The 12,889-nt window shown below is 43.1% G+C and overlaps 1 protein-coding gene across 9 annotated transcripts in view; it reads left to right on the forward strand.

The window, feature by feature from the left end:
• TTC38 (tetratricopeptide repeat domain 38) overlaps window positions 1-12,889 on the forward strand; it is a 79,418-nt gene that overhangs the window by 63,776 nt on the left and 2,753 nt on the right. For all 9 annotated transcript variants that reach the window (XR_014548621.1, XR_014548622.1, XR_014548623.1 and 6 more), the window contains 6 exons: window positions 2,136-2,195; window positions 3,577-3,615; window positions 5,819-5,900; window positions 6,781-6,946; window positions 8,806-8,965; window positions 10,366-10,439. Coding sequence is in view for 5 of the 9 variants with exons in the window: in XM_083615687.1 (XP_083471813.1) it covers window positions 2,136-2,195; window positions 3,577-3,615; window positions 5,819-5,900; window positions 6,781-6,946; window positions 8,806-8,965; window positions 10,366-10,439 (581 nt within the window). In the remaining 4 variants the exon portion in view is untranslated. The remainder of the gene's footprint in view (window positions 1-2,135; window positions 2,196-3,576; window positions 3,616-5,818; window positions 5,901-6,780; window positions 6,947-8,805; window positions 8,966-10,365; window positions 10,440-12,889) is intronic.

The following is a 12,889-nucleotide window of genomic DNA, read 5'->3' on the forward strand; positions in this document are numbered from 1 at the left end:
TAAAGGTGCCCGCCGAGTCCCATGGTCACAGGCTTCATCCGCCTGTGATTTTTTAAAGGGTCCCCACTTCGCCGTAGCGGAAAAGACCCGTTTCGCGCGGAGCTGGTCCCTCCGGTTCAGAGGGAGTCCACCATTGCCGATGGCGCCACCCCGGAAGTCCATGGAATTTTTTAATTCAAACTTTCCTATGGATTTACATTTTTAATAATGAATCAAGCACCACATGTTGTAGAATTGTTGTAGTTTACTTGTGAGCTGGAAAATCCCTGGTTCATATCTTGCCACAGTCATCAAATTTTCTATGTCAAGAATTCTACTCATATTGATCCAGAGCATCTTCCGATATATAGTTAACAGAGTAAAATTTTAAACACATTGCAGTTTTGATTCCCAAAAATATATACCGGGGGCAATTGTGTTTCATCCAGCAGAGTTTTACTGCTGCTGAAGGCAGATGAGCATAATGGTCACAAATCCAATACATTCAGGATTGACAATGTCCGTAAGAAATCCAGTTGCAGCAGACTTAACTTAAACTTACAATATCTTATAATAAGACTAAAACATTAACACTAAGCATACTATATACAGAACATCACACCAGAAGAAAAGAGAGATAAAGTGAAACTCAGGCTCCTTCTGGCCTCGAGCATGACCTTGAGTGAAAGAGACAACAGAACCAGTTTAAACCAGCTGTTCAGCTTCTCTGAAGGAATAACCTAAACATCAGGAATATTTTTCCTGTTTCTAGGCAGAATGGAACATGGTTACGCAACCTAAGGCCAGGGGCCGGATGCGGCCCAATCACCTTCTCAATCCGTCCTGTGGACGGTCCAGGAATCAGCATGTTTTTACATGAGTAGAATGTGTCCTTTTATTTAAAATGCATCTCTGGGTTATTTGTGAGGTATAGGAATTCTTTCTTTCTTTTTCAAAATACAGTCCAGCCAGTGGCGTAGCGTGGGTTGTCAGCACCCGGGGCAAGGCAAGTAATTTGCGCCCCCTAACCCGTGGATTTGCGCCCCCTAACCCGTGGATTTGCGCCCCCTAACCCATGGATTTGCCCTAACCCCAGATGTTGCGCCCGGTGCGGCCCGCCCCCCCTGCACCCCCCACGCTACGCCACTGAGTCCAGCCCCCCACAAGGTCTGAGGGACAGTGGACCGGCCTCCTGCTGAAAAAAATTGCTGACCCCTGGAATAGAAGCTTGCTTGTCAGCTAGAAACTTCCAGCTTGTATCACACAGAGAAGCTTCCAGAACACTCTTGATCTTGAATCAATTAGAATGGGATCAATACTTTCTTCACCAAAAAATGCAAACTGACATGCTGAAGGTATTGATAGACGAGGCAATATTCTCTCAACCTCAGTCCTTTCCATCAGTCACATGAAAACTGGCCTACCCTACAGGGTTAGTGGAAAGATTATGGTTGGAGGAGGTCTGGTAGAGGTCACCAGCTCCTCAGTGGGCCAGGCTGAGCCGCTGAGCATCTAAGCTGACTGTCCTTATTACACAGTTTCCTGTGGCAGCTCAGGACCTTGAGTCCCTTCTGTTTTTGCAGTTCTATGATTCTAGTTAGTTAATCCTTATTTCATATTCTCAGGTCACTGTGTTTGCCAGGTTCCAGTTCTAAGAATGAGATGCTTTATTTAAATTGGCTATTTGTTCCCAAATACAGGAAAAAATTTTTTCCTCTGGCATGCTTTAATATTTTGCTCTCAAAACCTAATTTTGATCGTTATATTGGATCTCTCTATTTTTTTCATTACAGTGGTACCTCGGGTTAAGTACTTAATTCTTTCTGGAGGTCCGTTCTTAATCTGAAACTGTTCTTAACCTGAAGCACCACTTTAGCTAATGGGGCCTCCTGCTGCTGCTGCGCTGCTGCTGCACAATTTCTGTTCTCATCCTGAAGCAAAGTTCTTAACCTGAGGTACTATTTATGGGTTAGCGGAGTCTGTAACCTGAAGCGTATGTACCCAGAGGTACCACTGTACTAGCCAAGTCTAAATGCTACAGTTTCCCTTAGACAATCTATGATTGCTTTCTGATGTTAACATTCTGTAACTTTTTAATGGTAGACCATTAAAAAACTATGTTTAACATTTATTCATCATTCTTTCATCTTTTCCAGGATAGCGACATGCTTGCTTGCCATAACTACTGGCACTGGGCTTTGTATTTTATTGAAAAGGTATGTGGATGCTTCTGTAACTGTATTGAGTCTGCAAGAAAATCCTTTCAATGCATTTCATTTGCTGCTATCCTTTTACCTTTCATCCTTTGACTACCCTTACACTTAAGTTCCTTATCTCATTTTAGTTTCTTTAATATATTTGTTTCTCACATTCACACAAAAATTGTTACGGACAGAGAGCATTGACATTTTTCTTCGTATTGGATACCTGACTTGAAGTTTTCTCATACTTGGGAACAAGTACACTACCGCCTCATATTTTGCACTCTCTCATCACCCCCAACCAGTGCAGGAATGTGATAAATTATTCTTTACAGCTGGGAAAACCAGATAGTGATCCATGGTGAGGTCAAAATATTTGCTAGGGTCTTTAAATTCTTTTCTGCCCTGAGTGCTCTGCAGAATGACAGGGTGCCTCTTGTTTCTGTCTACAGTTAGAGACTTTAATTAGTAAGAAGCAGTGAATTTGATCTCCAGGCCAACTTCCTTTCTGTTTAAGTGCTCAAAGCAATGTATAATTATTTTATGAACATATAGAACTCATTTGAATACAGTAAAACCAATGGCAACACAGCATGATAACATGTGATAGCCCATTTCTATAGTAAGGTTGTGTCTGCCTGCGAGTCACTTGCAGTTATCTTCGCTAAAATCAGCTGAATGAGGGTTTAGAAAATGAAGTGCTTCCATACCATTCTGCAGCACTGCTCAGGCTAAATAGGCATGAACCTTCAGTAGATGCCATGGCAAGCCCCATTAGAACAACACATGAAGGAGCAACTTGTGGGTATGGCTATAGGTCATGGTATGGCTTTTCCTCTCCATGGGGAGCTGCACTCCCTTGGGGATAATCTACTCCCAGGGACTGCATTCTGGTGGCGGACAGTACCTTGGGTTGTATACCTCAACACCGAAGCAGCTGTTTCCCTGGGGGCAAAGGGTGGTGACTTTGTAGCCAATGTGCAGTGCCCCCACCCACCAACAAAACTACATTTTCTTTTACCTGCACATTTAAAACATATTTCAGTTTGTCAGAAATCTGATACAGTAGTACCTCGGGTTAAGTACTTAATTTGTTCCGGAGGTTCGTTCTTAACCTGAAACTGTTCTTAACCTGAAGCACCACTTTAGCTAATGGGGCCTCCTGCTGCCGCTGCTCCACTGCTGTGTGATTTCTGTTCTCATCCTGAAGCAAAGTTCTTAACCCGAGGTAATATTTCTGGGTTAGCAGAGTCTGTAACCTGAAGTGTATGTAACCCGAGGTACCACTGTAGTCTAATTTATTGATCCCAATGCATGGTAATTACAGAAGTTACAATATGATGAGTTGACTGTTTGCAAATGCACGAATAAAATGAAATCCTCCTTGTTCTTGTAGGGCGACTACGAGGCTGCTTTGACAATTTATGACACTCATGTAAGTATGAGCAGCGTACTTAACGGACACATGAAACCATATTTGTGCCTTTCCTTCTGCTGTATATAGGCTGGCATTTTCACTCCCCATTAAAATAACTATAATTTCAGCACCAGGAAGAACATATTTTCTCAGAACTAAGTCCTGGCTTCAAGGGGAATTACACCCTGGTAGGTGTGTATAGGATTGCAGGCTCATGCTTGATTTTAAAACATTGGCCAGATACAACATAATACAGTGGTGCCTCGCAAGACGAAATTAATTCGTTCTGCAAGTTTTTTCTTCTTGCGAGTTTTTCGTCTTGCGAAGCATGGTTTCCCATAGGAATGCATTGAAAATCAATTAATGCGTTCCTATGGAGACCGCTTGCCAGGCTGGCGGTGCGGAGAAGGGCTTTTCTCCCCACCGCAAGCCTTCAGGACAGGTACAGGAACAGAGGGGAAGGCGCACAGCGCTTCTCCTCTGTTCCTGGGGCTTGCGGTGGGAGGAGGGTTTTTCCTCCCCACCGCCAACATTCAGAACAGCATTCTGAATGTTGGCGGTGGGAAGGAAAACCCTCCTCCCACCGCAAGTCTTCAGGACAGCCATCCGAAGGCTGGCGCGGGGAGAAGGTCTCTCCGCCCCACCGCCAGCCTTCGGAGGAGCCTTCCGAAGGCTGGCGGCGGGAGGACGTCTCCGCCCCACCGCCAGCCTTTGGAGCAGCCTTCCGAAGGCTGGCGGTGGGGCGGAGAGACCTCCTCCCGCCGCCAGCCTTTAGCCTTCCGAAGGCTGGCGCGGGGAGGAGGTCTCTCCGCCCCACCGCCAGCCTTCGGAGGAGGTCCGAGGACAGTGGGGAAGACGCGCTGCGCTTCCCCGCTGTCCTGGAGATTTCCCTATGGGCTTTCGTCTTGCGAAGGAAGCCCATAGGGAAATTCGTTTTGCGAAGCACCTCCAAAACGGAAAACCCTTTCGTCTAGCGGGTTTTTTGTCTTGCGAGGCGTTCGTCTTGCGGGGCACCACTGTAGATGCAGATTTGATAATCCAACCTACTTTGTTGCAGAATTTGAGCTAATTTGGTACATTTTTTAAAAAGTGTTTTAGCTCAGAATATACATAGCTCTGCTTTACAACCTTGATTTTGTAAGATGAAAGCATAGTTCAAGTGTTTGGGGGGTTGGATAGTTCATCTGCTTTGAACTCTCTTGAGTTTGCACTAAAACGTTGTTTCTGATAGTTGAGATGCACTCTTTTTTATTCTGAAGTAAATGAAGTACTCTTCATTGTTCCATTAGAAAGGTTTTCCCTGGGAGTATGTAACAGAAGGAAATAACTCCTTGTAGAAATTATTGCTCTGGACATTCATTCGGATTGAAAGAATGCAAACTCAAGGTAGCAATTTACACAGAGGTACAACTGTTGAGTCTCCTCTGTGGGTAGGAAATGTTCTGTCTCGATTGGGAAGGTTAGCTCTCAGGCAGGGATTTTGCAGAATTGCAGGTTCCCTTCAGAGGCTCCTCTGTGGGGCCTTGGGCTCACAGAATCCTTTTCATTATTTAATTCATCTCTCACATGAGACTTCCCATTGTTACATGGGGCATTGCTATGGCCAGGTCACAATTTGGGCATTAATTGCACTATGGGTTGCTAAAGGAGGTGTGTCGCTGGCACATCCTAGCTTCCTGATCCACATTGGCCCGGCAATCTGAGAAGTAGCTTTTCTGTAGTTCTGTGTATGTGAAATAGAAAGCACCTTATATCTTTATCAACACCCATGTCTTTCTTCCTATCATAAGCATTTGTTGGGCTATTTCAGTCTTCCAAAGAAACATGTAACTTCTATTAATTCTGTTAATTTTTATATGTGGTTTTCGATCCACAAGAACAGCAAAGGTATGTGGTGCTCTCTCTCTCCCAATGAGACTTTCTAATCAGTTTTGTGAAAGAACATTCCCTTATTGAATTAGAAGAACTGGAGATGGAGAAGCAGCAGCAAAAAAGAGTCTGCGTAAAGAGGAGGAGGAGGAGGAGGAGGAGGAGGAGGAGGAGGAGGAGGAGGAGAACCAAACTCTTCTTACATGGATGGTGCTCAGAGGTTCACAAGGGGATGGAGGAAGTGCAAAGTGCAAGATAGCTGTCTCCTAAAGCACGGCTTAAGGAGAATATTAGAAATCTTAAATCTGGACTGTGAGGCCAATCCAAATTCTGAATGCTTTACGGTTTACAGATTGCTCCCAGGTGCCAGTTGAGTGGAACCATGCTGGATGTTGTTGACAATTGCTCCATGCTGTATCGGCTTCAGTTAGAAGGTAAAAGAGAAACTCTGAAGAGGCTGTGCTCTTGCCTATTTAGGCTGGCAACAGTTTTCTTTTTATTTTATGCATTTGAATCTCTTTGCTCTACCTTTCACTCCCTTCCCTGGCTAAACAGAAGAAGGACTGAAAAAGAGCTGGTCTGATCAATACTGTGCATGAGCTACTATAGCAAATCTCACAATTTTCTTGGCTACTTTTCTCTGCCTCTCCCTCCCTCTCTTTTGTTTTGTTTCAACGTATAGGGTACCCAGACCAACTGAATTGGGTTAGAGGCAGCTTCCAGTCAACAATGACTGAGACATGAATCCATATGGCCAGTAAAGGACCCTCCAGACATCGTTTTTATTGCATATGCCTAGTGATTTGTGTTCAGGACAGTCATATGTGATTCCACTTTCAAGACTTGCACCTGCAGATCTCTTGGGGCCGTCATGCTCCTTCATTTCCAACCCTGCATCGTCCTGCTGAAATCCCATAATTTTTCATACAACAAATATTCTGAGAGTTGTTGTTTTTTGTACTACTTTTGTTTTGTTGTGCTATAGTCTTCCAGACAGCAATAATGTGGGAGCATTGCAGAACAAATTAAAGCAGAATAAATCAGCCACTATTATCATGTCAAAAACATGTTACAGAATAATCTCAAAATCTAATACCACTCTGGAGAAGTCCTAAATGCTTATGCATGAGTATAGAAGTTAAAGTACATATAAAAAAGTGTTTTGCACTCAATGGCTTTGCAGCAAAAGCTATGCATCTTTACTCCAAAGTAGGTCCCGCTATTTCCAGTGGGGTCTGCTCTGAAGTAAATGTGCATGGCCATTTTTTAATATTCTAAGTTGCTTTTTTAAAAACGTGTTAACTTTTCTCCTAGGTCTGAAGGTTGGTGACAGGTGGAAAGCAGTAAACCAGCTGACTAAAAAACATGCCAAAGATCACATCCTGGTTTTCAATGATGCTCATATTCTGATGTCTTCATTAGGAGCCCAGGACCACAAAACTACGGATGAACTCTTAGCAACTCTTCATGAAGTCACCCAGTAAGCAGCAAACAGTTTTATGAATAGGCAATTTTTTCTTCTTAGCTTTTGCCCCCTTTCAGGGGACTGGGTGGGCACTGAATGCCCTGTGAAATCCCCTCCTTAGAATTTCAATGTAAAGATGGAGCTGCCAGACTTCAAGAAGATGCGCAAAGGGTTGAGGGCAACCTTGCTTCACACTAGGAGAATCTACAAGGAGATCTTTTTTTGTATTTAGAGCCAAGTGGAGCTGAGTGAGACATGTCTACCCTCTCTATCTCAGATGGGGTGCTTTCTCTGCTGCAGGAGGGGAGAGAATTTGGCTGTTACTCTCGTACTTCCTATCAGCGGGTACAAAACAGATGTGAAATGGTTAGTTTGCTTATTTTAGATGTACAGCCCAGAAATACCATGAAAGCTCAGCACAAGCACAAGCAGGGAAAAAATAAGCACAATACAGTTAGATGTCGTCTAAATTATGGAAATTTCTCTATTGCCCAATTTAATGCTAAGCCCTAGCAGGCAAGTAATGCAGTTCTCTCAGAAAGGCACTCAGGCCATGCAGTGGGAGGAAGACCCAAGCTGAGGAGTAGAGCAGCCTCCCTTACATTGTGCCCTTGCTATCTGAACCCAGAACAGAGATTCAAAAGTGATAGCTTGTTGCTGCTTGAAGATACTGTAAGGTTTACTGTGGCGTCAGGGCGGACTTTGGTAATCTTCTGTAATATGGTGCCCTGTGCAAGGCCAAAATTTGGTTCCCCCAAAATGGAACTTCTGTTATTGATCTTCTCAATTTTGCACCCCCTCGGCTCGGCACCCTGTGCTGGGGAACCCCCCGCACCGCCCTGAACCCAGCACTGGTGGCAGAAGCATTTGTGGGCCAGAGCCATTTAATCAGATACATAAAATGATCACCAAGATGGGTAAATAATGAATACCTGGTCATGGTGGAGAAAATAATTGTGCCTTTAAAAAACAAACAAACACAATGAGGCCAAAATTCCAAGCAATGCAAGAGTCAATGCTGTGCAATCTCTGCAAAATGGGATACGAAATATAAACAAATGAGTAAAATGCAATCAGCATGGATGTGCCCCAGCTAGCCACTGGTGATAAATAGCCATTGCAAGATGGCTAGTGTAAAAAAGTAAGTCAAAGCATTCCAGTACTATTGTGGAACTAAACAATAACCATAGCATTACGGGCTTAATCATCTGTGCGTCTTCTGTTGTAATATATATCATTGTCTGCCAACAATGTCCCTCCAGAAGGCCAAGCAGGTTGATCTGTATATGAAGATAGACAGACGCAGTTGAGATACTTGAAAAGGGAACACTTGGAAATCTGCCTGGGAAGCATTTCTTTCTCCCACAACATATTGTAGCGGACCTTAAAGTTAATTTTAAAAAGTTTCAGAGGAAGACCCCTCGGGAATTGGAATTGATTAGCAAATTAGATACTGTGGCATTTTGTCCCATAAGTCCAGGGAATGGCTGGAGCTTCCCAGCATCTCATTATCTTCCATGTGTCCCAAGTGTGTGTCTCCGTGCGATGCTTTTAAGATGTTGTCAGTGCACACCACACCATACTGAAGTGTTAATTAGGTATTATTTTGTCAAACAAAATGAGTGTTGCTTAACAGCTGTATATAAATTGCTTAAAGATATAAACTGATGCATCAGGTTGGTGGTGTATGACCATCCAGGTAAAATAAGGCAGCCTAGTTACAACACAATTCCTACAGTAATTATATTCTGGACTGTTTTCTTAAAGGTGTTCAGTTTTCTGAGTATCTGGATGTGCAAATTCACCAACAACTTATTGGTTTATAAATATTTTGATCTACTTTTTTCGCTTCTTCCTCTCTTTCTCTTCTCCAGGTCACCTGATGAGGACCATGAGCTAAACTTAGTTCCAAAATTAGGGCTGCCTCTTTTGAAAGCATTTGTAGAGTTTGATAATGGCAATTATGACAAGGCAGTGGAATTACTGTATCCCATTCGCTACCAAATTGTCGAAATAGGGGGGAGCAATGCTCAGGTGAGGGAATTTTTTTAATGCTCAGCTTGTTGACTGTTCTGTTCATTGTTGGTGGAGTGACATTAAAGCATGAAGAATGGAGGCCAGAGTCGTATCATCAGGAGTGGGTGAGGGCACAGTGAAGGCATAGCTTCAGCTTTGAAAACAAGTTCTAAAAAGAGTCATTGTATTAGGGTTAGTTGAGTACTCCATGTCAGAACTGTTCTGTGATCTTGCTCCATAGATGCCCAGAGCTTGACAGCTTGAGCTCCCCCTAGCTAAAGGTATGTTTTCCTGCTAGAAGCTGCTCCCATTCTGCTTCATAGTCTCTCTGTAACTCTACAAATGTAGACATAATAAGCAACCATTCTTTCACGCTGGTTGAAAGACGATCACTGAGGGCAAATGCTGCCACCCTCTGAATGCTATGAAAAGGCAGTTATTAAGCCGCTTCTTAAAAAGCATCTTTGGACCTGGTCAATATGGCCCAGTCTCTAATCTTCCATTCTTGAGCAAGGTGATTGAGCAAAAGGGTTTTTCAAGGGTTTCCAGGGGTTTAGAGAGTATTTTCAGGCTTTTTCAATGGTGTTCCCAATATACATGATTTCACATGTGATGCCTTGGAACATAACCCCTGCATCAATGAGCAGTTGCCTGAATGATGCATTTGGAATGTTTGAGTATCTGAAGCATTTTGCATTGCTTGCTCTCCTGAGCCATCTGGTGAATTGAGCCGGCACTTACCTGTTTTGCAGCTTACACCCGTATACCAAATATAATAGATAGTTGATATGCGGTCCGACCTTCCCCAACAATTCCCGTCTTACTCTGTTTCCCTATGATCAGTAGCAACAGGTATCACGTGCACTGCCTTGACCCCGCGCGATGTCAGCATGCAATGTATGCATTCCCCATGGAGTGTGCACATGACGTAAGCACACCCTGCTGTGTGCATGCATGATGTCAGTATATCCCGCAGTGTGGTCGTGCTGTGCATGCATGCCCCATAGTGTGCTGACATCACCATGGGGGAGGCTGGTGTGTTGCTCAGATGCCCCATGGTGTGTGCATATGGCTGTTGTGGAACTTTGTGAGGAGTGTCCCCTTCACTGAAAATTTTGAGGGGCCCCTCCTACTTGGCGTGCCTGGCAGAAGCAAATTGGTATTGTCTGGTATTCATTGATGGCAAAATGAGCCCTTGGTTGCCTTTGTTAAATCACTTTACCAGCAATTTACTCAGGGAATTTGGGCTGCAATATTAATTTACTGTTCCATGTGGTATTTAAAGGAACTAATAGGCAAGTGAACACAAAAACAGTAGCAAATCCAAACTATAGTTATGGATAAACGGTTAGCAATTGGGATTTCTCTCCCAATGCCAATCCCCCATAACTTATCTTGTGCTGTTATCTTTTTTCCAGAGAGATATTTTTGCCCAGTTACTGATTCATGCTGCTTTGAAATGTAAATCTAAAGCTAACCAAAAACTTGCTAGGTAAGTGCCACCTTCTGAAAAATACAAATTTCTGATTATTACTTGAATTAAGCATTGGGATGTATTCATAAATGTGGGGGGTGGGTGGCAATGGCCAGTGAAGGGAGGAAGGATGGAATCTGCCCAGTTGAAGCAATTTTGTTCTATTGAAACTATGGCAGCCCTACCTGTTTATATTCCCTTAGGGGGAATGTGAATGTTCTCCTTATGTTAGCCATCAGCTGCAGACTTCTGCTACTGATCTAATAACTATACAGCAACACAGAATTGAGGGTCAGAGTAGGTTTAAATCAGGGGTCGGCAACGTGCGGCCCATGGGCCAGATCCAGCCCACGAAGGCCATTTTACTGACCCACAAGCTGCCCGCTCAGCAAGTCCTCTGCATGCTGTGCTAAACCAACGCAGTGCGGCGCAGGGACTCGCCGAGCGGCACCGGAAATCACATCTGCGCACACGCAGATACCAGAAATCACTTCTGCACATGCCCAGTGCCGAAAATCACTTCTGTGCAGGTGCAATTTTCAGCGTCTGGGCATGCACAGAAGTGCTTTCTGGTGCCACAGACATGCGCAGATGCGATTTCCGGTGCGCTGCGCTGGTCCTGCCCACAGACAATCTCTGTGGGAGTGATCCGGCCCATTGCTGGTAAGCCTTGCTGACCCCTGGTTTAAGTGGTGGTTTGACTGATGCTTTTAAAATGTCACAAGGAGTAAAGCACAGTTGCATTCTGGCTTCCACTCTCTTTAACTTTTATATTAATGATTTGGTGCCTTATTTAGCCAATGCAAACTCCCCCTCTCCAGTAATATTAGGAAGAGAAAGATCTCCATATTTATGTATGAAAATAATTTAGTGATCTTCTCTCTTCCCAACTGGGTCTCAAAAATCTCTTGGAGGTGTTCAACATTTACTGTAAACAGGAAGGTCTGTCTATAGATTGTGATTTTTGGCAGGCACAATCCTAGTTACAGATGGTGCTTGGATCAGCAGTCTATAGAACAAACTTCTGCATTTAGATATCTGGGTGTACTCTGTAATGAAGCTCAAAGCACAGAAAACCACCGGGGCATTGACAAAGTTCTATTACAAGAAGGGAGGGAAGCTGATAGAACCTGCCTACCAGGCACCAGGCTGGTGAAAGCTGCTCTCCATATGCTTATCCTGTAAGAAAACAAAACTCAACCCCCTTTCTCAAAAAATTCCCCTTTCTGCCATGGACTTTTTTATCATGCCCTTCTAGGCAATTCAACACATTGCCATTGTGTTGTGTTTCCCTCTCCCTTCTGGATGATATATATGGAGATATGTTTCCAGCAGGAAACTAGGAAGAGTGCTCTGGTTCACACCTTTGGTTCCAACTTGCTCCATTGCCCCTGGTCTCTCGGGTATTCCAGGGGGGGGGGGTTGCCCTCATCCGGCATAGGCTAGGTCCATTACTCAGTCCTAGTAAGTTTTGAGCTCGCTGACTCAGTGCACTGTTGTCTGATAGGGCTGGCTGTCCCCTGACTTGCCGGGAGAGAAGCACTTTGAGTGGGGATGCAGCATCACTGTGAGCCATTTTAAACACTCCAAAAAAGAAGCAGAAGAGGAAACATTGAGTGGTCTGCGCTTCCTCCCTTCTCACCACGTTCCACTCAAAGCAGAGAAGTGTAGATCTTGTACATGACATTCTGACAACACACATTTCTCTCTTTTCAAAGAGACTTGGAAAGAAGAAGCTAAGCATTATATTTCACTCACACTTTATCTCGCCCTGCTTTTCTAGAACATTAAAAGTGGTTCTGTGTCACAATACCCTCAAGAACCCATTTTGTCATGATTGCTGTAATATTACGATTGCAAAATACTGGAAAAGCAATACAATTCCAACAAAAGGCGAATAGTTACTAAAATTAAGCAAATATTTTGAATTGGCGAAACTAACTGAAATAGTAAGAAATCAATCAAATGAAAAAATCAGGAGAGAATGGGATGTCTTTATAAATTATATGAAGAAGGTAGGTTCCCCAAATTACGATTGGCTCAGTCTAGATTAAAAACTCCACAGGTAAACAAATTATGTCTTCACAAAGTTTAAAATGATTACAGACAACCAAAAATATGAGATTATGGGAACCATGTAGTAGTTGAAGGAAGTAAAAAAAAAAATTCTCTTTTTCTTTTTCTTTTTCTTTTGATATTTTTATTTTTTCTTTTCCTACTTTTTATTTTTTGTATTTTTGTATTTTTCTTTTTATTATTCATTTTTTGGTACATGTTAGTTAAGGTAATTTGCATTATTTGTATAACTGTATTTCTTTTTGTTTGTATGTAATATCAATATTGCAAATAAAAATTAAAAATAAAATAAATGTTTGCTATAATATGCCAGAGGGCCCCAAACAATAGTGTGAATAACTGCTCAAGCAAGATTCCTCATGTTGCACTTCTTTGGGTGTATTATATAGTAC

Source organism: Podarcis filfolensis, assembly GCF_964270895.1.
Source record: "Podarcis filfolensis genome assembly, chromosome: 5".
In the NCBI taxonomy this organism is placed as follows: domain Eukaryota; kingdom Metazoa; phylum Chordata; class Lepidosauria; order Squamata; family Lacertidae; genus Podarcis; species Podarcis filfolensis.